Raw genomic sequence first — 27,643 nt, forward strand, 5'->3', positions numbered from 1 at the left:
TTAGGCAGCAGGTGTTAGTACTGGGAGTGTACACATCACTCCAAGATAGTTTTAAATGAACCCTTAGGTTGTCCTTCTCAAGATTCAGTATTAACCCAAATTTGGATTTTGATAGAAATATGCACATATATTTAGTACATGAATGTGAAGTTGTACTGCAATCCTACTTTCATGAATTTCGAAGTACAGGAAGTATAAAGTGGTAAAGAAGGAGATTTCGATGTTTACTATCTAATTCACATTATTATTAACAGCAGGTATTCTAAATCTAGAAATCTGACTAATGAGAAATGTATGTAAATTTACTATAACTTTGAAGTGCTATGCATGTAAAATATCATGAAAGCTTGTATATTCAAAATGTCATGTCACTCTTTTCCTTAAGAAATAGGAAAATTAGAATAGACAGGACAAATGAGAAAGGATGAGTAATTCTGCTATCCACATCTAATTTGCTTCCTAATAAGATTCTATAGCTTTTAAATGACATTCTGCTATTATAGTCTGTAAAGGGATGATTTTATCACATATTCCATATTTTGTTTATTTAAAAAATTATCACCCAGTTGATGGTGTCTGAAACACTCTAAAGCAAACAAACATGAAAGCATGCTCAGAATGAACATACTCATAAACCAGTGAGGTAAATACATTCAATGACAGTAAAAGAACATCCTTGCTTCACTGAACTGGGGACAAATCCCTTTCTTGCATGGGTGTGCACTCTGTAACTTACCTTAACTTTAACTTCTTCCTTTTAACATCTGCCATTCCTGTTTATTGTTATCTTTGACTTACAAAGGACATAAAATTCAGTTAATAAAATGGATAACTAAATCAGAACCTAAAAGGTTCAGATAGGCTAAATAAATAAAATTGATAAAAATCTATGGTGTTAATGTGTTTAAAAGAAAAACATAGATCAAAGAGACTAAAGACTCCACTTTTAGTCCATAAAATCAACCATACAATGACTAGATGAGGAACAGATAACAATGCTACATTTGAAAAAGACTCAATTATTAGAAGATAGGAAGCTCAATAAATCAGTATAAAAAGTCTATCGCCCAAATTGGGGTATATTAATAAAAACATAAAGAGTCAAAGGGTCAGAGTTAACTGAGACAACTTAAGAACTCTCTTTCTCATAATCAGATCGCCCTAAGGTGGACCTTGCTGCTTTGACGTAGTGAGTTCTCTTCAAGGAAGAAATTCAAGCACAGTCTGGGGTTCTGTAGAGGGATTCACGCATCAAGCCAAAGGTTATGCTACATGATTTTCAAGACTAGCCTCCAGCCCGCAAATCCCTTAACTCTATTTTAGGATTCCAAAGAGTACATGCAAAGGGCACATATTCAAGAACATTTAACCATGACTCATTTGAAGTCAAGATACCTCCTTCGGAAACCTACTCCCAGGCCTTTTTATTTATAGTTTGAACATCTTTATAGTTCAAAAAAAGAAGTCTCCTTTTTAAAAGATGCTCACTTTCAATAAATTATAAGAATGACTAAGGTAACTGCAAGGAGGTCAACATTTTCAGAATGGGATGTGGAAGGATAATTTTTCTCACAGTAATTCAATCTACCTGAGACCTTCTAATAATGAGCTACAGCCTGAGAGCTAGGAAAGTTTTTCAAAGGATCTGTTAAAAAATTTAAGCTGCTTTAATAGAGACAGACATTAATAGAAATTAGGTGTCAGACTCAACAGGAAGAGACATACTCCTTCATTATTAGTAAAATTTTGAAGATTTGGGTTCTACTGTTAAAACAGAAAGGTCTGGAGAAGAGAAATGTAATAGAAAACAGGAACTTAATTATAAATAACAGTGCTCACTGAGAGCTCACAAGTACTTGAGCATTCATCCCTGGCTCAGATTCACCTTATTTTGGTTGTGCTTCCTAACTTATTCCATTAGTTAACATTTTCTGTGAATACCAGTTGCTTTCCATAGGGACCAAAACCACAAACTAGAGAAAATGACCACACTTCCTTCTCATGAATAGTGAGAAGGGAAAAATTTTTTCCTTGGATGTGTTTCTCCAATGAAGTTCAGTTTCTGCTTTCCAAGAAAGCCAAGTGGCTCAGAAGTTTCTGAGAAGAGACAAGGGGAAAAGTCCAAGAGACCTACTCCACAAAACCCTAAAGCAAAATCCCAATCTTTCAGTCTTACATAGGCCAAGGGGTTAAAACCTGAATGTCTTGGTCGAATTGCTAAATCCACAGGTAGAAGGCCTTAAGTGTAGAAAGAGATACTGAGCTCCATTCACGACCATGCTGAGAAAGTCTTTATGTGTAAGAGAACCCCCACCTCGACCCCCAAATATTAAGTTGACACACGTTTCTGGGACGCGGCCTGAATCCTCAAACTTCGGTGGATCTATAGAGACACAATATTCTGTTTTCTGCTTAACAGGGCTTTCCAGAATTGTCATCAGATGACAGATTACACCACCCATCACAAGGATTCAGGGGTAGCTCAAGCCATCCATTATGGGTTAAAAGCTGTTTCAGCATGAATCGAGTCACAGTGGTAAGGAGACTACCGATACAGCTTTAAGAAATACCCTGGGCATCTAAAAGTTTTCAGAATGCAAACTATGTCAGCTCTGAAAACAAGAGGCACTGAATCATTATGGCAGGAGAAACAAAGCCAGCCCCCTTTTTAAAAACAGACCAAAAAAAAAGATTGTTTTAATAGGAGAGAAGCATCAGTCATTGATTCTTACTTCATTCACACTTTCTATCCAACCCCATCCATCTTCAGAGTGAAGAGATGACAGAGCCCAGTTAACTTTCTCCCTCCTTAGGCCCCCGCCCATCCAGCTCCTCTGTACCCAACCACCAAGGCCCACCCACCATTTCAACCCGCAGGCAACAGCCCTACAGAACAACTCCTTCTATCTGATGGGCTTGCAAAGCTCAGGTATGCCTAAGGACAGGCTTTCATCATGTTACTTTGACAGGGCTACCAGGCAGGTTAGCATGAGTGGTCAGGGCCTTTGCTAATCATCTTCTAAAATGACCACTTAGTCACTGATGGCTGACCACATTCTATGACGGAGGAGATGGGAAGACTTAAGGCAACAGAAAAAAAGTCAACAAGACAGACCAATGGTCCAGAATGTAAAATATTTCATTTTCCTTAAACGCTGCTGCCCTCATTATCTGCAAACAAAAGTTCTCTAGGCGGGCAGTCTCTGCATCAGTGCACCTGCTTGGCATTGGTTTGCTGAGTTATCTTTCTGCTGTGTCTGCAGAAGCCAACTATAGCACAATGGGTCACATCACTTGAGGGTCACTTGAGTCCCTCTACTCTTTGGGTCCCTCCTCCCACCTCCTGACTTCCCTTCTACCCAGAAAACCTTTAACTCCACCATAGCTAAGGATCCCAGATAGCTAAATAAAAGAGGTGGCCTCAAACACAGAGAAAAGCCCTTAGGTCTCCAGTGTGAACCGCCAACGCCAGTCCCCCTCCCTTCCCCTTTTCCTTAAGACCTGATGGTCTTCAGTCACACATCTTAAAAGAAAAACACAAAACAAAAACACAAAGACTTACTTGTCTCAAGTCGATGAAGGCCAACTGCAGCGTGTCCTCCTGGAACCCAGGCACCGGGCCGGATCTGGCAAACTCTGTGGGAAAGAAAAGAGGATGAAAAGCGCCTTTAACTAACCATGGACAGGGAGATTGGCAGACGGATGACAGGGAAGACAAGAGCGGCTGGGGCAGAGGAGGACCAGGCTTCTAAGGAGTCATGTCTCTCTCCCTTCAGCTCCTTTGTTTGCCCTTCAAAATTTGTGTCATCAAAACACCATTAATTCCAGCATCCTGACAGCAAGGAAACTGTACTAATTCGACCTGAAATTTATTCCCATGAGCCGCACTGGGCTTCAGAGTATTTGTTTTGTGAATGGACAAACAACTTGCAAAGGAGGAGGGAGTGGGGGAGAGAAAAAAGTTTTTCCTCTCAACACAATAAAATCTTCAGCTGTGAAACTCTTTTCAGTTCCGAAAGCTATTTATATTTTAGATCACTGAAGGAATTTTCCAATTTCACGCCTGTCACCTCATTCCCCAAGCATTTATCAAAAAATATTCCCTGCCACATCGTTAATTATTCCCTCACTGATTATTTGTATTATCTCATGAGTGCATTATTGCCAACACACACATAACACACACTCGCACACACCAGCAACAGAGGTGGCCCAATACAGGGTCTGGCTCTTGAGCAAAGAAGTATTTGCACATATGAAAAGGCCCATCTAAATAAATCATTTTTCAAAAACTTAGGGAATATTTGCACATATCCCTCTTTCTAGTATATTTTTTCTTCTTGAGTACTAGTCTACTTTTGAAACTTCTTTTTCTCTTCCTTTTACTCCAATTTAGTCTTAGGTTAAAGAGACCAGACCACATGAATACTATTTACAATTTACAGTAGTGTCTTGGGTACATGCTCAGTTTATGACTCTGGCTTCAACATCGTTACAAGAAGATAACCACACGGGGCTATAGGGACAAATACTAGTAACAGTTAAGAATGTCAAATTTTATTGTTCCTAAGACTACTTATTATGAAATTGAAAGGTCTTGTGTAAGCCCTATACACAGGCACTCATGCAGACACCCACCCACCCATACACACACACACACACACACACAGAGCAAATTCAAAGATGAACAGTTACTATGTCTTGAATTCTCTCTATGAAGCCAAAGTGTGATGGGCAGGTAACATCAATCTGCCACTTGCCTCAAAAACAACTCAAGGATCTGCTCAAAGGAACTATGAAAAGTAACATTTTCCTTTCAATTATATTTTTTCCCAGGAATGAATTTAAGAAATTTTAGAGTTGGTATCATAATTTTCTTTTGAAATTAAATAAAATCCATCAAGATATCTGCACATTTGTCTGGAAAATTAGTTCAAACAACTAGTAGTTGGATAGATTCAAATGATTTGTGAATAATGATAGGGATTTCTGTTCTTTAAAAATATTTTCCATCTAGGGGATTCTCAGACATTACAGGTTTTCACAAAATCCTTGCCGCACTTTAAAAAGTAATGTTAACAGGTCAAGTTGCAGGGATTATGAAAATTGTGTGCAATAAAATTTAAAACAATTTATTACACTGATTATAGCACAAATGTCATACAAGAATCTTATTTTAGATATTTCAAATAAAAATGACTAATAAATGGAGACAAACTATATACCATGATTAGCATAACTAAGTTCCTATTTGCTTTGAAAAGAAAATTTAAATGTCATTTATAAATTAATTCTATTATATAGATAGGCCAAATGATTAAAGTTTTAAAGAAGTAAAGTTCTAAAACTGTACAAATACTTGATGAGGACCCCGTTAACAGAAAGTTTGATATAATTCATCCTTCATATTTTACAATAGCCATTTTCTGTGATAACCTTGTATACAGCAGCTGTTCAAGTCACATGTACAAATTTCCTATTGTACGCTCTTGTAGAAAGCAGTTCTTTGAATTATAGCCACGGCCACTCTCTTTGACAGCTCTGATTGTCAGGTGGTCAGCTTAAATAAGCTTCCCATGCAGCACGGTTTCATCCAAGGTTGGGAAATTACCACTACTACTGCTGCATGACTCAAGGCTACGCAGCATGATTTGAAGTATTACAGTCTTCTCTGTTAGTAGGAACCCTACTTGCGACAAAATGCAGCAACCAGCAAGGTGTTCTACTGCCCACACATGTGCAACTGAAAAGAATTACCCTACAATACATGCATTGAGAACTGGCTAAACATTTTTGAATCTCCTTATTGGGCATGCTCCCCGGGGCTCACAGATGCTGTTGATGAAACCACTCAGGATTCTGTATGTGATACATATTTAGTTCTCAGAGTCTCACTTTATAGACCCCATTTTTATGACACACTGAATCTTCCAGTTTCCCAGAGGACATAGTGGCCTTTTAGATTTGACTTCTCTTTTATTAATCAGGGAGTCAAAGAATAAAACTGCATCAAGGTACGACAAAGTAAAGAGATTAATTTTCATGTATAGCTTATGGAAATGTCTAATTACAAGATATTCAACTTTATATTTTCATTTTTTCTCATTGTCTTATGTATGCAATTGTTGTCATACCATGTAGACAGAAAACTCCTTAAGGATAAGAACCATATCACAGAATTCAAAATATTAAATGTTCAATAAATACTTACATATTAAATAAATTACAAAAACAGCAAGATTCATTAATCACACAAACACCTCACAACCAATAAAAATCTTAAGATTCATGTCCTTAACATGATTATTAATAAACAGGCTTTAGGAATTTATAAGTTCCTTAAAATTATGTGCACAATGATTTAGGAGATGGGCTTTGGGGTCATAAAAATCAGAGTTTGAGCCCCAGTTCCAAGCTCCTTGGCCATGGGAAAATTAATCTCCTTAAAGCTCCAGTGTCTTCATCTCAAAAATGAGGATAACGGTGCTTTCCTTACAGTGTTACTATGAGGATTGTGTGAAATAACACGTGTAAAGCAGCTGGCAGTGTGCCTGGCATATCATAATTGATTATCATTACAATTAGTTTTAGTGTGAATATACATTTCTCTGGGAAGAAGATTCATAGCTTTCACTGACTTCTCAGAGGATTGCTAACTAAAGGTTAAAAAACAGTTGTATTTCCAAGGACAAAACATTAGAAGAAATTCAGCTACTCAGTGATGAGTTGGCATCGCAAATATATTATAGGCAACTAGTTAAGTGCTTCACTGAAAGGAAATTAATATAACTAATTACTAATGTACTAGCCACAGCACAGTAATTTTCACTGGTATTATTTTAAAAATTCAATAGGTGCATAAAATTCATATGTAATTTGTGACTCAATGTACCTTTAAAAGCATGACTGTTGTCATAGTCAATTTTTTAGATATATCAAAAATATTAATAGCATAAGAAAGTGATTATTTAAAAAAATAAAACAAAAATTTGTATATTGTCTGATTTAAACTATATAAAATATAAAATTCATAGAAAACACAACAGTAAGCACTCATTTCATAATATTAACTGAGGCTGTTACTGAGAGGAAGAATATAAGAGGGCTTTATTCTTTTTATATTTTATAAAATTTTTAAATGATTCCAGGCCACTTTTATAATCAAAGAAAAGGAAATAGAAGAACACATGCACGTGCACATGCATACATCAAATTATTTACTGGTGCTGATTTAGTAGTACTTTATCTAGTGACTAGAGATATAACTTGTTCAAGATTTACCATTGTAGGCAACTGGGATTAACTCACCCAAATTCCCAGGTGCTGCTGATAGAAAGGGGGAAAACTACACATGGGAGAGGGCAAGAAGCTCCCAGTCTGTTGTAACACAATGACACATATAAAAATTGATTACATGTATTCACAAGCCTCTCTTTAGAGTCACGAATGAAAATCTTCTTTTGATACCACAGAAAAGGGAACACGTATACAAGTATGGCCAAATGGAACCAATGGATATATGGGGCACAATGCATGAGTCCCTTTCTGGACTTGTCTCTGGATTCCAAGATATATAGTGAGTTTTCAGTCTCTAAATGGTCTAAGCCAACACAAAGGTTTCCATAGCCTTGTGTTCCACTGAGTAGCCTGAGTATTGCAAGAATATCAGGGTGCTTGTTAGCACAGAACCAAACCTTACCTTTGACCATCAAGTGTTACTTGGGCACTGAGACAAGGTTCCAGTGAGGCTGGCAAGAAAGCCTCATATGGGAAAACTTGCTGAGATTAGCAAAGCCCCTGGCCAGCACCGAACTGTGCTACAGAAAGCTCCTCAGCAGCTCTTCCCTGCCCTTGTCCAACCAGGGGATGGACTCCCAGAATTGAAGCTGGTCAATTCACAAATGTGAAAAATATTTTAAAGAGTAAATTGCCAAGTCATTGAAGTTAATGAAGGTTTCCATTCACAAAAATAAAAAAGCAGTATAAAAGTTATAGGAAAGAAGGCATATTGTTAAGTGAAGGTTTAAGCAGGAAAAGAAAACCACACAAAAACGTATTTCACTTAGCCACATACCCAACATTCCCTCACATTCTCACATACAGTTAAACCGATGAGGTGTGACAATCATTTTTAAAAAGAACATTAATTCCTCAAAAATATCTTGTAGGTTTACATTTCTAATAATCTTCATATCATAATGAAATGAAATTAGAAAATGAGGGGGAAAAAAGGAGGGATTCCATGAATCTCAAAATGCTTTCTAGACTTCTTGAAGGCTGATCTTAAAATTACTAACTCTGTCACTTAGAGTGGGAAGAAAATAAATTGTTTAATTCAAAATTATCAGGCATATTCACATTTAGTGAAGAAAACAATACATTTTATAGAGAGCATAGAGCCCTAATTAGAATAAAGTGGTTAAGTCAGTTACAAGGGGCTTTGAGAAGTCAAAATGACCGCCTTGGTCTGTAATCTGTATAACTAGATAGGGCACTTTGTAGTTTATCAAAAGCGAGTTGTGAGAAAATATAAAATGAATTCTTCTGAATCTTTGCCAATTGTCCATAGGACAAGAGTCATTTTCAAAGACAGTGAGCAACAAAGTAAAATTTATTTCAGAAAAACAAAACTTGTACAATACTTGGCAAATAGGTAAAATAAAACTGCTGGAAGAAAACATAATTTGTTCAAATAAAAGAAAAGTTGAAAAGACAGTAGAAAAAATTTTAACCAGAGGTCCCTGAATAACATCACGTACTGTTGCTCCCAGTGAACCTCCAGGCCAGACAATGGCCATGATAGTATCACCATCCCTCACTGAATGGATTAGGGATTTGGTTTTGGCCACAATGTCAGGCAAGAAAGAAAACTCAGTACCTGGGAGCCAAAAATGCATTGGGTACTTGTTTATACCTTAGGATCATGTCAGGTCACATGTGGTATTTGCAGGATTAAAAAAATAAGAGCTGCTGTTGCTATATTAACATAATGGTTTCCTGGTATCTGGCTCCCTGGAGCAACAGATAAGGAGTGTGCTAGACTACAAAGTGTGGCTCTGGGGAAGCCAAAGCCTTCTTGCATCACTTCACAGTGGCTCCACTAAGCTAATTACAGAGAGGAGTTGATAGATTCCACAGGGAATGCACTCAAGGCCCCGATGGTCAGAGAAAGGTCAGCCAGAACATAAGGAAGTAAGAATTAAGGTGAGCGATATCAAAAAGACAAAGAGGAGGGGTGGAGGTGTGAGTGGGAGGGAAAAACTGATTGTATTTGTGTAAGTGTGCTTGTACGGACATGTGATCATAAAAAATAGCTACTTTTATTTTCTAGGGTATGACTCTGTGTTGTAAATTATTCTTTGCTTTTACATGTAACTTACTAGATCTTCCACAACAAGAAGGGCAGAGGAGAGTTCAGTCTAACTCAAACTTATTCTCAAAGATTCTATGAAAAAAATCTGATGAAAACTAACAGTAATAAAGTCTGATAGCAAATGCCAAACCAATACTCCAGATTTAGAAATAACTTTTAAAGCTTAATTCTCCAAGTTCAATTCTCCAAGCTCCTTTTGCTCTGGAAGACAATTAAAAACTAGGACAGAGAGACATGTTTTTTAATTAATAAGGAATTAAGCCCCTACAAGCTAGGAAATGGCCACAAGAACGAAGAAACTTTCATACTGCTGCTAAGTAAACAGGCCAATCCATCACCACTTGGCTGTACCTTGTACGTACCACAGAGAGGAAATGAGGGTCCAGTCACCTGAAGTGACTGGTGTCAATGACAGCACATATTCACCTGGAGCAGGAAGCTGTCTTATGAAGAATAAACATAGAAAATGAGAGAAGCTGATTTCCATGCCTTGCTTAATATGTAAGAATAATCACTGAAACAGTTCAATGAAATTGGTTGGTTTAATCTAGTAAAACAAACTAGAAAACAATTTTGTTCAAGATCTAAAGAAAGAGATGATCTAAGTTTCATGAAATCTAGGGGGCACTGGATGCCCTTGTAGAAATAAAATGCTGCTCTTTGTCTAAAGAAATAGTATTTTTTGTTTTGTTTCCCTCGCCCAAAGTGATATATCAGAAAAAATATTGCCACAAGAAATGTCCAAGATTTTACTAGCTGTTTTCTTCTAGGATTTTTATGGTTTTGCATGTAACATTTAAGTCTTTAATCCATTTTGAGAGTTTATTCTGGTGTATGGTGTAAAAAGGTGGTCTAGTTTCATTTTTTTTGCACATATCTGTCCAATATTCTCAACACCATTTATTGAATAGACTATCTTTAACCCACTGAATGTTTTTGCCTCCTTTGTCAAATATTAATTGACCATAAAGGCATGGGTTTATTTCTGGGATCTCTAGTCTGTTCTATTGATCTATGTGTCTGTTTTGATGCCAGTACCAGACTTTTGATTACTATGGGCTTATGGTGTAGTCCGATATCAGGTAGCATAATTCCTCCAATTTTGTTCCTTCTCAAGATCGCTATGGCTATTTAGGGTCTTTTGTGGTTCCATATAAATTTTTAGAGTATTTGTTCTATTTCTGTGAAATACGCCAGTATCTTGACAGGAACAGCATTGAATTTACAGATTACTTTGAGTAGTATGGACATTTCAATGATGTTAATTCTTCCTATCCATGAAAACAGTATATGCTTTCACTTATTTGTTATCTTCTTTAGTTTCTTTCTTTGGTGTCTTATAAGTTTCTAAGAACAGATCTTTCACATCCTTAGTTAAAACTAAAAAGTTTTGTATAGCAAAGGAAGCCATCAACAAAACGAAAGGACAACCCACTGAATGGGTTCCATATTTGCTAATCATACATCTGATAAGGGGTCAATATCCAAAATTTATAAAGAACTCAAACAACTGAACACCAAAAAATCCCAAATAATCCAATTAGAAAATGGACAAAGGACCTGAATAGACACTTCTCCAAAGAGGACAAACAGATGGCAATAGACATATGAAAAGATGATCAATGTCACTAATCATTTAATAAATGCAAATTAAAACTACCATGAGATACCATCTCACACCTGTCAGAAAGGCTATCAACAATTAATCAACAAACAACAAGTGCTGGTGAGGAGGTGGAGAAACATTTGTGCACCATTGGTGGGAATGCAGACTGGTGCAGCCACTGTGAAAAGCAGTATGGAGTTACCTCAAAAAATTAAAAATGAAACTGCCTTATGACCCAGTGATTCCACTTCTGGGAATATATCTGAAGAAACTTGAAACACTAATTTGAAAGAATATATGCACCCCTATGTTCATTGTAGTGTTATTTACAATAGCCAAGGTTTGGAAGCAGCCCAAGTGTCCATCAGTAGATGAGTGGATAAAAAAGCTGTGATACATTTATGCAATGGAATACTAAATGGCCATAAAAAAAAAAAAAAAAGAAGAAGAAGAAGAAGGAGGAGGAGGAGGAAATATTACCCTTGCGACAGTATGGATGGACCTGGAGAGTGTTATGCTAAGTGAAATAAGCCAGTCAGAGAAAGACAAATACCATATAATTTCACTCATCTAATAAAATAAACTAACAAAATAGAAACAGACTCATAGAGAGCAAACTGATAACTGTCAGAGGGGAGGGAGTTTGTGGGGATGGGTGAAAAAGGTGAAAGGATTAAGCAAAAAAACAAAACAAAACAAAACCTTCACAGACACAGACAACAGCATGGTGTTACCACAGGAGAAGGGGGCAGGGGAAAGTAGAAGGAGGTAAATGGGGGATAAATGGTGACAGAAGGAGACTTGACTTGGGGTGGTACACACACAACACAATATGCAGATGATGAATTATAGAATTGTACACCCAAAACCTATATAATTCTATTAACCATGCCACCCCAATAAATTAAAAAAAAATATTCTAAATGATAGATAAGAATACTTTCAATGAGTTCACTAAATTAAACAGAGTGACTTTTCTGTGTGATGGGATGTTTCCCAGGTTAAAAGAGCTAGATTTTCTTTTCTAAGTCAATACAACTCTTCCCAAACTGATAGTAGATCATGCTTCTTTGGTATACATTTCATGGATGATCTCACAATTCACTAGGAAAACTAAGTCTGATAGTCTAAGCTGATGTTCACAGAAAGTGAACATTTCATTAGCTAAGATAACTGGGACTGCAGTCCTTTCTAGAATTTACTTATGTGATTACAGGCCAATCACATAAACTCTTAGTGCCAGATGTCTCAGTGGGAAAATTCAGATAATACTTCATTTGCTTAACGCTATGTAACTGAAACAAGTTTACTCTTGAGGTCTGTGATATAATAAAAATATATATATATCTGGTCTTGCCCCTAGTTCCTGCAATAGCATTTCAAATAGTCTTGGAAGTTCTTGAGCAACAAGAATATCTTTTGTTCTTCATAATGAGCTCCATTGGACCATACGTAAAATTATGCTAACAAGGTAACTGCAGGTAGGTCCTTAGCTAGTCTTAAAAGAGGGACTGGACGAAGCAGAAAGACCAAGCCCTTCATTAGAATGTTGAAACTAGCTCCAGGAGGGGAGAGGAGCTGAAGATTGATTTTTATCACATAGCTAATTATGTATTCAATCATACTTATACAATGAAACCCATATAAAAACGTTGTACATCAAAGCTCAATGGATCTTCTTGATGGGTGGACACACCGATATGCTAGGCGGGTGACTGGCCCGAATTCCATGAGAAGAAGACATGGAAACAGGGCTGTCTACTTCCTTCCCAGGACCCTGCTCTGTAAATCTCTTACATTTGGCTGTTCCCAAGATATATCCTTTAAAATAAAACTAATCATGAGTACAGCACTTTCAGTGAGTTCTGTGAGTTTTTCTAGTGAATTGTTGAACCCAAAGGAAATGTGGGGAATCAGTAGTCAGCTAGGAAGATGTGTGAGTGGCATAAGGACACTTGAGACTTGTGGCTGATATCCGATGAGGGGCAGCGTTGAGAGACTGACGCTTCACTCATGGAGTGTGCACTATCTCCAGGTAATTTGTGTGAAAAATAGATGGAATTGTAGGACACCCAATTGGTGGCAGAGAACTGGTGGAAGAACACAAGGTTTAATTTAGCTGAAGGGCAATATAACTTGATAACAGGTCCCCCTTAATATTTAGGTTATAGACATACATATCCCAGCATAATTAATGTGAAAACTGAAATTGGATACATTAATATAACATGCATCTTTCCCTATACGACCACTTCTTCAAAGAATCAAACATTTTTAAATATTAAAGTGAGACAACTGTAATAGCATAAACAATAAAGTATTGAAAAAAATAAAAATATTAAATTAAAACAAGTCTTCATTTATTAGCCATCACGTTCCATATGGCAAAGTACAAAGTTCTGCATAGTTTGCCTGGAGAAACTTAATATTTCCTAGCTTTGTTTCTTTGCTTCCTAAAATCGTTTTAGTATTAATCAGAAATCTCCTCCCCCAATGAAATTTTAATGTAAAGCAGTAAAACGATGATCCAACTGAAACCACGGGTCCTTATGACTTTGATTTTATTTAGTTTTAAATCCCAGCTCTAGAAATAATATGTCTATACCCCTCGTAATCAGCAAACCCCCAAGAGAGTAGCCCAGACCTGATAATGGTCAGAATCCCAGACTTCTGGCAAGCTAAAGGTAACACCTTGTCACCTATATTATTCATGTTTCAGTGCCTGAGCCCTAAGGTGGACACACCCCTTGGTTACTTTCCCATGAGGCTGAATGTAAGGATGCTGGAAAAAAAAAACCCTCAGAGATGCCCTCAAGACCTGAAGAAATGGTTCATTATCCTTACTTCCAGCCAATCAGCTCCCAGCATGACCCCAATTCCCTAACCCAGTGTCAAGTGGTTTTGCCCTATATAATCTGTAACCTACTTGCCATCAGGGAGTTCAGGCTTTTGAGCATTAGCTGCCCATGCTCCTGGATGCTGCCACTCATAATAAAACAGCCAATACTTTTCCACTGCAATTCTCAGCATCTAGTGTCTGGCTCTGCTAGTGCCAAATAGATGAACTCTTTTTTGTTCTGTAACAAATGGCGACTCAGACAGAATTCAGCCCTAGGTGGGCTTTCTGCCAGCAGTTCAGTGATCCCTGGCTGGTGGTGGTCTTGCCAGGTTCCATCTAGCAGCTGCCTGGACTCATTGCTCCCAGGACGAGCCTGCAGTGCTCACTGCATGGTTGATCTATAGCTCTTTCATTTTGCAGTGAGAGAAACCAGGCATTTGGTTTAGGAGACATCTAATGGTGTGTAACCCCATGGGATGATCTCAGGGACACCTTCTATTATTTCTGGTTGGGCCCTTAGGGACTAATTTGACTTGGTTTGAGGCTCCCACTATAGGTTGTATCAGCGAAAGGACTCTGAGAGGTTACAATTAGCAATTAGGATTGATTATTGAAACTATCTGTTATTGGTTGAGTCTGTCTCATCTTGTGGAAAGCAGGGGCAATTCTGACTGCATTTCAGCAGACCTTTAAGGAGTGAGCAGTGGAAGCTTGACACAGTCACAAAATTTTGTATTCAACTTGAAAGTGGTTTTGAAATTGGTCTAAAGCTGGCAAATGAAATCTTAAAGTATTGTATTTTGGAGGGGACCAGTGTGAGTGAGTGAGATATGTTGTTTGTCCATGTTATTTTCTTACAGCATGCAAACCTTTGGTCATCTGAGCAAAATCTTTGATTAGTCTGGGTCCAAATATTATTTGGACACAGTTTTTCCTCTGGATTTTGAATTGTACCTGGGACACAAAAGCTAGCAATTTAAAATGAAAATTATGAGATCTCTGTTAAGGTTTATCAATAGGTCTATGTTCTAGATATAGCATATTCCTACCACTGAATGGTATTGCTAATTTGCAATATTAAATTGGCTTAAACAAATAAGCATTGATATGAGAATTCTCAAAATATAACAGACTAACACAATTGCTTTTCAAAATCACATGATTTGGGAAAATATTTGATATTAAATTTGGTTCTGAGTTTGGTTAAACAGGCATATCTTTAAAAAAAATCAGCATTAAGTAATACTTTCATTCTACCTAGGTTTATTAGTCAAAAAGTTCATATAATCTCTGTTGCAAAATTTGTCAGCAAGAAAAATAACTTGGTATGGCAAAAATTTCATAAGTAATCTAAACTTCATTGTTTTGAGCAAGTCAATTAAATAAATGTAGATGGGATAAAGTTTCTTTTAGGTTAACTCTTTAGCAATAATTATAATGTATGTGTACTTACATGGTTTTCAAATCTCCTTGGTAACTTGAAACTTTAGAATTTACAAAGTTAAAGGATAAAAATTATTAAATATCTAAATTATTTCCAAATAACATGAAATAGTGAAACGTTACTTGCTACATAAGTCTAAGTTTACCCACTTTTGACCTCTTATTACAGAAAAACTAAAAGATAAATTTAGTTCTGTTAATACAAATTTTTGTGCTTTACCAGTAAAAAATGTATGTTTCTAAAGTTTATAAAATAGATTCATAAATTTGCCAGCTAAAGAATGCTGATTAGTTCCTTGTTATTTGTCAATATAAATTAAGGTTCTAAGGAATATGAATTCTAATTAATATGGAAGAAAATAGTGTCTGTTTTCAAGGAAGGAAGGTATAAGGTATGTAAATACATTTTTGAAGGAATTAAAAAATACTGGTTTGTCCTAAAATAAAGTTTTTTATTTTTGAATAAGAAGAGACATACTAAGAAAGACTACAAAAGTTGTAAAAGGTTTGTACAAAATAAATCTTGAGAAAGGAAATTTTATGTATGATAAATATAAGTAAAATTAAATTTGATAGAGTAAGTTAAGTACCTAAATTAAGCTAATATAGAATTGGTTTGGTTCTCTTTCACACTGTCAAAAGGACAAAATTTTCCTATATTGTTCTGATCCAGAGAAGCTACTATGAGAAGCTTTTTTACCCAGAAAGCAAAGATTCTACATTTTATTTGAATAGTTTTCTGTTTTTTATTTTCTTAAACAGGTACTGGATTACTCAAGAAAGAATCTTTTCAGTTCTAAAACTAAGGTTTTGATAATAATAGGTAGCCTGTAATTATGTTCAACATCTTCTACTTTCACTTTGAGTACAGAGGTAATTTAATATTTTTTCATAATGACATATAACCCCTTTGCTCAAGCTTGTCTGACAAACTATCCAGGGTTCAGGATGTAAAAGAAGACTTTTAAAACCTGGAAATGGAGAGGTCTGACTTCCGGCCAAGATGGAGAGGTAGACAGACATGCTGCATCTCCCTCCACAGCTAAGAAGGAATACAACTACCTCAAAACTAGAAACAACCAGAAGTTTCAGAATATCAAACTGCATGGAAATCCAGCAAACAAAGATAAAGAAGAAATACTCATCCAGACAGGTGGCAGGGGCGGAGAGGATGCGGTGTGGTGGTGGCAGCAGCAGCACCAGCGGCAGGCCAGCAGAAAGCACAGTCACACGTTTTAAAAAGTCAGGAAGGACACCTGGGGAGCGTTCTCAGCTCCTCACCAGACCTAGCAGCTCACTGTCTCAGCACCGGGGAAAATCAAGCCTCATTGCTTCCAACTGTGCAGACCAGTGAGGGTTGGGGTGGAGGCAGAAACTGCCAGTGTTAGCAGAGTCCGATTGTTTAAAGGGCCCCCACGGTCCTAGAACATCCGCAGACCCACCCACTTTAGGAACGACGGCCAGGGTAGCAGCTAGAGGGACGCCAGCCCGGTGTGGAAGTGGGAGAGGTTCCTGGAAAAAAGGCGAGTGCTGGGCTAGCGGCATCGTTCCCTCTTGGACCCCTCCCCCAAGTATAGCGCCACAACGTGGTGAAGCAGGTTGCCCTGTACTGACAAATTCCTAAGGCTCTGCCCCTTACAACGTAACAGGAGTGACAGCTCTACCTGGGACGCAGAGGCAAACAAACACAGGAGCCTGTCAGAATGAGGAGACAGAGAAGGAGGCCCAAAAGGGGGAACAAATCAAGATTCCAGTAGGAGAACTAAGCGACAAGGAGATAGCCAACCTAACAGATGAGGAGATAGGCAACCTAATAGACACAGAATTCAAAACACTGTTGATAAAGATGCTGACAGGCTTGACAGATATGCTTGAGTACGGCAAACACATAAGAGAAGAAGTGAAGGCTATGCTGAGTGAAACGAAGAAAAATTCGTGAAGGGAAGGAAACTGAGGTTCAAATAAATGATTTGGAACATAAGGAAGAAAAAAATAGTCAACCAGTGCAGAATGAGGAAGCAAGAATTGAAAAAAATAAGGAAAACTTCCCAAATTTTGTGAAGGAGATGGACATAAAGGTCCAGGAAGCACAGAGAGTCCCGGGCAAGCTGGACCCAGAGGGGACCACACCAGAATGCATCATGACTGAGATGCCAAAGATGAAAGATAAAGACAGAGTCCTGGGGGCAGCAAGAGAGAGGCGGAGAGCTGCCTACAGGGAGGTGCGTATAGGACTATCAGCTGATTTCTCAGAGGACACTTTGCAGGCAGGAAGGGACTGGCAAGAAGTATTCAATATGATGAAAAGCAACCACAACCAAGATTACTCTATCCAGCAAAGCTACCATTTGGAATGGAAGGGCAGATGAAGTGCTTCCTAGACAAGGTGAAGCTAAAGGAGTTCATCATCACCAAGCCATTATGATATGAAATGTCAAAGGGACTTACTTAAGAAAAAGGAGATCAAAACTATGAACATTAAAATGACAACAAACTGACAACCATCAAAAACTGAATCTAAAAGAATGAAAAAATCCAACTAAGCAAAGCAGAATAGGAACAGAATCATAGGTATGGGAATTATTTGGAGGGTTATCAGCTGGGAGGGGGGAGGGGGAGAAATGGGGATATGGTGCAGGGATTAAGAAGCATAATCAGTTGGTACAAAATAGACAGGGGGATGTTAAGAATAATATAGGAAAGGGTGAAGCCAAAGAACTTATATGCACGACCTATGAACATGAACTAAGGGGGGTGGGATTGCTGGAGGGAAGGGGGGGGTACTGGGCAGAGGGGAGCAAAGGGGAAAAAATTGGGACTACTATAACAACATAATCAATAAAATATACTAAAAAACAAAACAAAACAAAGCCTGGAAATGGTAGTGGGCCCCTAGAGTGCCTCAACAATTTATTGTCTCTCTAATTAATTTTAAACTAATTAGACCTATTTATATACTAAAATTACATGGAAAGCTTTGTCAAATAAAGAAATAATAATCATGTTGTATTAGCATAAATATATCCTTATTACTAAAAATGAATCACCAGGAGATTATAATCTCTGAGAGTCTGCAATGTCCTGATATAATATTTTCATTTGTAATTCTAGTTGGTTTCATGAAGTGTTACAGTGCACAGAAAAACACATTTCTTTGTCAAATGCATTATAACAAGACCTATAACCACATCTTTTAAACTTTTTGTCATTTACAAAACATTATTTTACTTTGATCCTTTTGAAAATACGTTCATATTCAGAAAAATAGAACTCCAACTTTTTCCAAAATACAGGTCTCTGAGAATAAACTTTTGGATTTTACATCTAACATGGATAAAGATTTATAGAACTGCAAGGAATAACTGTATTCAAGAAATGCTGGCAAGTGAACAAGTTGAACAAGAACTGATTCTATGGCACTGAGTGAACTAAGGATGATTATAATGTCTATGAAATTTTGTTCAAAATATTGCTGATTTTTAAAATCTTTTGTTTTCCAGATAAAAGTAAACTTGTTTCTCTTAAACTACCTATGACTTAGTAGTTTGGTAAATTATACCTTTGTAAACAGAATTGAAACATTTATTTCTCTTCTCTCAATCTTTCCAGAATTCAAACTCTTAATAAGTACTTTTATTTTCATGGCAATGTGATTATTTGTATAAGTTCAATAAAAAACTGTTCGTTCTCTTTATAAGATAAAATAATTGGTAAATGGCATTTATTATCAATAGTTGGACTGTAATATCATGTTTGAGAGAGAAACATTTAGACTCAGATATGACCAGACAGCTTTAAGGAATTAAGATTGACTTATGGAAACCAATAAAAACCCTCAGAGAGACTGGCCTGGTACCTTGCTTACATGGTTCCCAGCAGCCTTACTATGTGAGTAAAGAATATCACTTCTTGGAAGATACAGGAACCTTGAGATATTTTGGGGATCTCCAAAAGAGAGGAAAAACACTGTAACAGCTTGCTAGTGAGCATAAGTAAGGTTCACTCTTTCTAGAGGGTGATTTGTTGTGCATTATGTCAGGCAGGAGAAGTTAGTTTGTGCTGCAGTAACAAGCATCCCCAAAAGCTTATGTCAAATATCTAGTTGCTCACATGACATGGTCAATGCGGGTGGGCTGCAGATCTTTTCCGTGTTGTTTTCCCTCAAAAAAGGAAGGAAGGAAGGAAGGAAGGAAGGAAGGAAGGAAGGAAGGAAGGAAGGAAGGAAGGAAGGAAGGAAAGAAAAACAGAGAGAGAGATAAAGAGAGAAAGAGACTCACCCCAAACCTATAGGCATTGTAGGCAACAACTGACGGCAAGTCCTTGCCTTGGCTTTTGTGGCCTTGAAAGGCCTTTTAAATTCAATCTGAAGACTCCAGCAAAGCAGATTTTAAAATGTCAACATGGTTAATTTTCTTGCTACAATGATAAAAATAATCAGGCCAAGTTTATTGAAACTAGATTTTGAAAATAAATTAGTCTTAATTTGGTTATCTTTGGTAAAAATAGGGGTGATTTTAGAGAGAAAAATTATGTTTCTATAGAAACTATAATATACCTTTGTGGATATTAGATTCTAGTGCTGTTCATTGTCTTTTGAGCTTTGTTTTATTTTCTGCTTGTAAACTGGACTGGACCCTGGATTCTTCTACTTTCCTCCAATCTCTGCTTATGACTCTCCAAACATGTTTCCAATTTTTCTGCCATCCTTTGACTCAGAATCATTGAGAAATGAAACTCACCCCCTTTCCAAAGCCATGTGAGCCAAAGATGAACGGCTTGATATAAAATTCAGAGAACTTCCATAACAGCTCATGCTTAAACAATCTCAGGACTGATGCTCCCTGGTAAGCCTTGCAGAGTTTACCTGACATCATTAGAGACATTTCAAGCTACAAATGCTTCCAGCCTTACATCTAGAAATCTCAAGTGACAGCCTTACAAACTCAGAATCTGGTTTATAATTTTCTTTGATTATTAATCTTTTTCTTTTGTTTTCATAATCATAGCTCTCATTAAATAACTGACATTAGGGAATTTAACCGATATATCCAGCCACTTGGCCCAAGCTCAAGCTCTAAGATTCTAACAAACCACTTTAAAGTCCTAGACATGAGGGTCCTTAGACAATAAAATTTCTGTAGATTACTATCTGGCCAAACAAGGAGGAGTCCATGCAGTAGCTAATACAACATGCCACACCTACACTAACACCTCTGGGGAACTTGAAACTCATAAAAACACAATTAAGCAGAAAGCTACTTACTTAAAAGATGTGAGAAAGAAAGACCCATTACACTATCTCTTTTCCTGGCTTCCTCTTGAAAAGGCAGGCCTCTTCCATGGGTTATTACAGAGATACATAATATTGATAATCCTTATATTATGTTTTCTGTTAGAGCTGTATTTTTTTAAGTATCTCATCTTTAGAAATAAAAAGCAGGGATCCCAGGGGAAAAAGCAAACATTATGGTACCATAGAGTACTCATGGTAATCAAGAACTAAAGAATATTTTTAAAAATTTTTATTGATTTTAGAGAGAGGAATGGAGAAGGGGAGAGAGAGAGAGAGAGAAACATCAATTTATTCCACTTATTATGCATTCATTGGCTGGCTCTTGCATGTGCCCTGGCTGGGCATCAAACCTGCAACACTGGTCTATCAAGACAACGCTCCAACCAACTTAGCTACCTGACCAATTTTTCTGCCATCTGACTAATCAGCCCCCAGCATGACCCCAAACCCTTATCCCAAGGTGCCTTATGATTTTTCCCTATCTGTAACCTACATGCCATCCGGGAGTTTGGGATTTTGAGCATTAGCTTCCTGTTCTGGATGGTGTCATTCATAATAAAACAGCTAATACTTCTCCAGTGTCCAGCAATTCTCAGTGTCTGGTTCTGCTAGTGCTGGGTGAACAAACTCTATTCTGTAACACAACATCGATGTTAAATGACTGCATTACATCAGTGATTTTCAACGAGAATGCCACAAGAAATTTTAAAACATGCAATAACTGGCTATTTAGTCAGGAGCACTGACCTCTTTTCCCTTAGGTTGTCAAATAAAAAAATGATAACAGCCAACACAACAACAGCCGTCCAGTGTGAATGAATTAAAATTATACCTATTTTTTTTGGGTCATATCAGCAAAAAATATATGTTTTAGTGTGTCCCAGAATTTTAGGAATCAGTTTATGTGTGCCATGAGAAGAAAAAGGTTGAAAATGGTTGCATTAGGTCAATATCAACATAAATACTTGTCTGCCATTCTGGTTACACAAGCTAATGAATTTATTTTCAGAGCTCGACATCTAAACTTAGGATCCATCTTAATAGAAAATACAAACTTTGCCACTAAGAGTTCAGTTTAGGGTGTGTTTTTCCTTTTCTTTTTTTCTCCCTAAAACAAACAAACAAAAACAGAAGAAGAAGAGCATTTCTGTCAGTGAAACCTGAGACCCAAGGAGGTAGTTATAAGGTAAGGGGGTCAAGGAATTGACTTCAGACACACAGGAGCTCTAGAGGAAGCCATTAGGCATTTTAACTCTTCAGCACTGCTAAGAGAGGACGAGATGACTGTCTAAAGCAGTGGTTCTCAAGCTTCCTAATACAGTTCCTCATGCTGTGGTGACCACCAACCATAAAATTACTTTTGTTGCTACTTCATAACTGTAATTTTGCTACTGTTAGGAATCATAATGTAAATATCTGATATGCAGGATGTATTTTCATTGTTACAAATTGAACATAATTAAAGCACAGTGATTAATCACAAAAACAATACGTGATTATATATGTGTTTTCCAATGGTCTTAGGCGACCCCTGTGAAAGGGTCGTTTGACCCCCAAAGGGGTCGCGACACAAAGGTTGAGAACTGCTGGTCTAAAGAGAACTTAGGTTAGCTGGAGGAAAAGGAAATGAAAAGAATTGTTTGGGAAGGTACATAAGCAACTACTTTTCCATGATAAACTGGTGCTTTTAAAGGAATATTTTAAGTGCTAGGAGGTATAGGAAATAAATGAACATCTCAAGTATAAAAAGCGCTCTTGTCTATAAAAATAGTCCTTGTTGAAAAGCCTTCAAAAATGATTAGTTCTAAAAGAGAGTAGAGAATCTCACTTTTCCTCGTTTATTGTTGGGGAAGAGGCTTAAACTACACCTCGTTTCCACCCATTGACAGGCAGACAGCTGATAAAGAGATTCCAGTGAGTCAGAGAGAAAGGGCAGGCCTCAAGTAGTAAGACTGCTGGGATTTGGTGAAAAACTGAGACCTAAATTTCTCCAGAAATTCACATCATCAGAATAAAAGGCAGAGAAAGACACAAAGAAGAGAAAGAATACTTGGCAAACTTTACTGATGCCTACAAAAAATAAAGTAAGAAATATTTCTCATTTATTCTAGTTACATTATATAAAATGTTTGGTGTTATTTGCAATTAAACAGTCTCAAATCACAAGGCCAACTTAAAGAAAAATAACCACTGACATTCTCAGAGGTAATGAAATAAATGACTCATTTTCCTCGCTTTCAAAATCAATTTCTGAAAGAGTTGTTTACAAGCACTGATTCAACTTCATTGTTCTCCATTCATTCCTCATCTGTCTGCAATTTGGTTTCTACCACTCTACTGCTACTAAAAGTACTCTCCAAAATCTGCTTGGCTTCCTTTTTACTAAAGCAACACTTTTTAAGTCCTTATCTTACCTGACATTTTCATGTACTATGCAGTATATGAGGCATGTTTATACTAAAAAAATTTTTTTGGTTTATCTGATATTCAATTTTTCCCTGAAATTCAAATTTAACCAGCTGTCCTGTTTTTTATCTGGCAACCCTACAACCCTACTCCTAACTAGTTTCTGTACCTAGTGTCCACCTCCTTCTATGCATTTTTCACACTCCTGCCACAGTGATTTTTACAAAGTAAAAAATGATCATGTCACTCTCATGCTTAAAACATATGGACAGCTTCCTGTGTATTTAGAATAAAGTACAGATGACCCTTGAACAATGTGCAGCTTAGGGGTGCTGACCTCACAGTCAAAAATCCACATGTAACTTCTGATTCCCCCAAAACTCAGTTGTCTCTTGGTATCCGTGGTGCTTTGGTTCCAGGACCCCTGCAGATACCAAAAACTGAGGATGTTCAAGTCCTCTACATAAAATAGCATATGTAGATCAATGCATATTTTCAGCTCTCCACATCCACAAACTCCCAACCATGGACCAAAAACAGTAGAGGTACTTGTTGAAAAAAGTCTGCATATAAATGAACCAGCACAGTTCAAACTTGAATTGTTCAAGGGTCAACTGTACATACTTCTTAATAAGCCTTGCGTCATTTCCTTTCGGCTATCCCCATTTCATGTCACCCTGCTCTCTAGTCATGATGAACTAGTTTCAGTTTCCAACATACCATTCTCTTTATTTCCTCCTAGAATTCATACAAATATCTGCTTTTGTCAGAACACCCTTGGTAAGCTGCCTCATTACACCTGAATGGCTAACTCCTAGCCATGGGGTCCAACTGGATATCCTAGTTTGACCCACACACACAAAGGCACAGGTATGATTCTCCCATCCACGTTACATTATCTCACCAGTGAATCTACCACACTGTCTTCTTCCAGGAAAGGAGTGGGTAATAGAATTAAAATAGAGATCAACTGCCATTACAGAACATTATAGGCAAGACTTTGTACATTGATTCACTAGTGTCTGGAAACAGCTTTTTAAAATTGAAGTGTCAGCAATGATATTTTCTTCACATTTTCCAAATTCCTATCTTAGAAATTTGAAATTGTGAATGTTAAGATGATTTTTGGGTCTCTCTCTCTCTCAACACACATGTACACGTATACACAAACAGGTAAAACAGATGAAAAAAGAACACATTTTTAAAATACTGAAGTAGACTAGATAGATGATTTAATTAAAATAGCAGAACTCAGATCAGAATCTGTTAAATGATGAAATGCTAGAACAGGTAATGATGGATAGGCATAAAATATTTTTGATATTTTATAAAATTAGGACTTTGATCAATTTTTTTTGAGATGTATAAAGTGTTGTTCTGCCAACTTTCAACAATTAAAATAATTCTTAAACAGACATGGTATTTAATATGATTTCCTGGTTTACACTCTATAAAATGTCCCAATTAAAACAGTTTACTAGCCTCAGCCCCAAAGACATAAAATGAGGACCAAAGAATATATGAAATGTATATAATGTCCCAGTGTGGAGACAAGCAGGAGCAGTGAATGCATCAGAGATTGTTGAGAGACTCAGGCTTATTACAAACATTAGGATTTTGGCCTGTATGAGTGAAAGGGAGGTACAGTACAATGGCCTGATGGAATGAGGCAGCAGTACTAAAGAATTAGATACTTTTCAGATAAGGTGACATTTGTTGCTAGTTGATACAGCAGAAAGAGATGGCTATACATTGTTCTGGGGCTAGTGGTGAGGTCTCTGGTTTAAAATAATTAAGATGAACTCTTTCCACTGGCTCATTTCTCCATGAAAATGCTTCTCTGGGTGTTTTCAAGCAAATCATGAGGATTAAAGAAAATTTTCAAATAACTGTTTTTTAAAGTTTCATATAAATAAAGATTAAAAAGTCTTTGGAGATTAAGAAATTACTATGATATACTCCTTTAACTGTAGGTAAATCTGTTTTACCAAGTCTGGAACCAGAGTCAAGTGACAGGTATTGAGATACACGCACACAAGGTCTATCAGAAAAAAAGTCCAGCCATTGTTAACATAACAAGAATGGTTTGTGCGACACTGATGTAACCTGGTAGTCAAGGAGAGTGGATTAGAATGTGCTTGCATGAACAAAGAGGACTGCACTGTACTAGTCAGTGGGGCCAGTAGACACCACTGAGTGAGATGTATATTATGTGGTCGTCACATTCAAAATGACTGAGTGAGTAGAGCAACAAATCTGTATCAGATTTTGCATTAAGCTTGAACATTCCTCATGGCAACTATTTGGATGATGGAGAAGGCCACAGCTATGGGCACTCATGATTGGCAACTTCATCACAACAACGCATCCACTCATGCATCACGTCACGTGCAGAGTTTTCTGGAGAAACATCAAATCACCCAGGTGACTCAGCGCCACTACATCCCAGATTTGGTGACCTGTGACTCCTGGCTTTTTCCAAAACTAAAGTTACCTTTGAAAGGGAAGAGATTTCAGATCATCGAAGAGGTTCATAAAAATAGGATGGGAGAGCCGATGGCAATTGGGAGGACTGTGTGAGGTCCCAAGGTGCCTACTTTGAAGGGGACTGAGGTATCATTGTCCTACGTACAATGTTTCTTACATCTTGTATCTTCTTCAATAAATGTCTCTATTTTTCATATGACATGGCTGGGTTGGATATCTTCTGGACTATATACACATATTTTTTCTTCCTCTTTGAAATGGCATTTCTTAATCTTTCTGGCCCTTGAAACTTTCCAAGTGTACAAAGTTAAGAAAAAAACAAGGAATAAAACCTGAAACTTCCAAAATAAAAAATGGGAAGGAGCACCAAGTTTGGATATCATTTAAAAAAAACATGGTCCTCTCCTTTTCAACTGTGCAGCAGAAGAACGGCCTTTTGGAAACTACCAGCTGTTTAAGTTAAATCTCCTGCTGCCATCCTCAGGCCCCAAAATGTTCCTTGAAATAAAACCAGGATGAAAAATATGAACAATTTCAAAGAGAAATCAGTCACTGCCCTTATTTAGGGTTGGAACAAGTACCACACTGACCAAACAGCCCAACAGAATTTGGGGTACTGAGAGAGTTTGCCACAGAAAAAGAAGCTTAATTGGGAATTATGACCCTTTATGTAGCAGGTCCTTTATACTCACACATTCATCGCTAATACACCCCCCACACAATCAAGGTAGCATTTGCTACCACAAAAAGTACTTTGTGTTGGTCAATCTCTGGAAGCCAATAGCAAAGCTTGACAGTGATGTATAACAAGGTTAGAGCAGCATGATCCATCTCCATCTGCTTGACAAGGATGGCATCTTAGGCCGTGGTGAGGAAGAGCAGGTTGCCTGCTCTCACTGCTCCAGTTGGCAGCATCTACTATCAAATGACTGGGTGTCTGACAACGGGCTCAGAGAGACAATGATGTCTTATCGTCTGGAATTCAAGAAACTCCAGCCTATAAACTGAAATAACTGCTGAGTGGGCACCACTCACTGACCCATGTCTGAGTAAAGCCCTTCCAGAGGGTACAGGGTCCTTCATCCATAGTCACAGAGAAGTGACATGGCCATTTTAATGACAGAGGAGCCTTCTGTTTGGGTTCTCCATAGCGAAGAAAGGCACATCATAATAGCATAGCACCTAGCATGGAAAACCTTCTAGACATGTGAAGACAACAGCAAACAAACTAGAGCTTTTGTACTACCTATTTTTGATGGAACAGAGATCTTTATAGTTTGTGCTCTTACCACATAATTTTAGACCTGAGAATCCAAGCTCAATCGTGCTTTTAAAAAGAAATGGCAAGGGCCTGGGAAGTAGGGGAGAAAGAAGCCATATAATCCATACAGCTCCAAGGAAGTTTTTATGTAGGTTAATTCAGAGCTGTGTGCCTGAGCAAATAATACCAGACTAAATTTCATCCTATAAATCCCCAGTGCACTTGAATTTTAAATCTTATTTCTTGTACAGAATACCTACAGTGTTCCAAGTCTTAGAGAGAAAACAAGAATACAGAGAATGAATGAACTATTGATTACTTAGTGCATGTGTGTGTGTGTGTGTGTGTGTGTGTAGGGAGAGACCCCTAAAAACTAGAATTATCTTCTGAAGGGCAGCCCCTTGTAGTACAGGCTTCCCCTGCTAGGTGAGTGTTCTAGGAACCCATCAATATCAGTGTACCAGCTGGCATTCTTGTGAAAGGCTGCGTTTGGCTACAGTGAATTTTCTTGAAGACTTACAACACATTTGCCCATTTCATGATGGGTGATTTACAAGTATACCCATCCATAGTGCACTGAGTGTTCAGCCATTTTTGACCAAAAAATGGCATGATCTCCATGCCCCACCCTTCCTAGTCAAGCAGTTTAGCCCCAGTCATCCCCTGCCCCCCCATGAAAAAGTCCACAAAAGGAAACATTTTGTCGATTTGGAAGAGGTGAAACAAAACGGGCAGAAGCACTAAAAGGCATCAAAATTGACAAGTTCAAAAACTGTTCTGAACAGTGGAAAGAATGAAGAAAAGGGGAAAACAATGATAAAATAAATGAAAAAGGATGTGCTCTAATTAAGACCATTATCTAAATCCCTATCTATTTCCAGTAGAGAATGAAAACATTATCGTAAAGAAGAGACATAAAATATTTTTTTCCATCA

At 37.5% G+C, this 27,643-nt stretch overlaps 1 protein-coding gene across 2 annotated transcripts in view; it reads right to left on the reverse strand.

The window, feature by feature from the left end:
- EXOC6B (exocyst complex component 6B) overlaps positions 1–27,643 on the reverse strand; it is a 614,171-nt gene that overhangs the window by 168,758 nt on the left and 417,770 nt on the right. For both annotated transcript variants that reach the window (XM_090281510.1, XM_090281509.1), the window contains one exon: positions 3,563–3,636. In XM_090281510.1, the coding sequence (XP_090137636.1) occupies positions 3,563–3,636 (74 nt within the window). The remainder of the gene's footprint in view (positions 1–3,562; positions 3,637–27,643) is intronic.

This window comes from Furipterus horrens, unplaced genomic scaffold (genome assembly GCF_987537825.1).
Source record: "Furipterus horrens unplaced genomic scaffold, mFurHor1.1.pri manual_scaffold_6, whole genome shotgun sequence".
NCBI lineage: Eukaryota > Metazoa > Chordata > Mammalia > Chiroptera > Furipteridae > Furipterus > Furipterus horrens.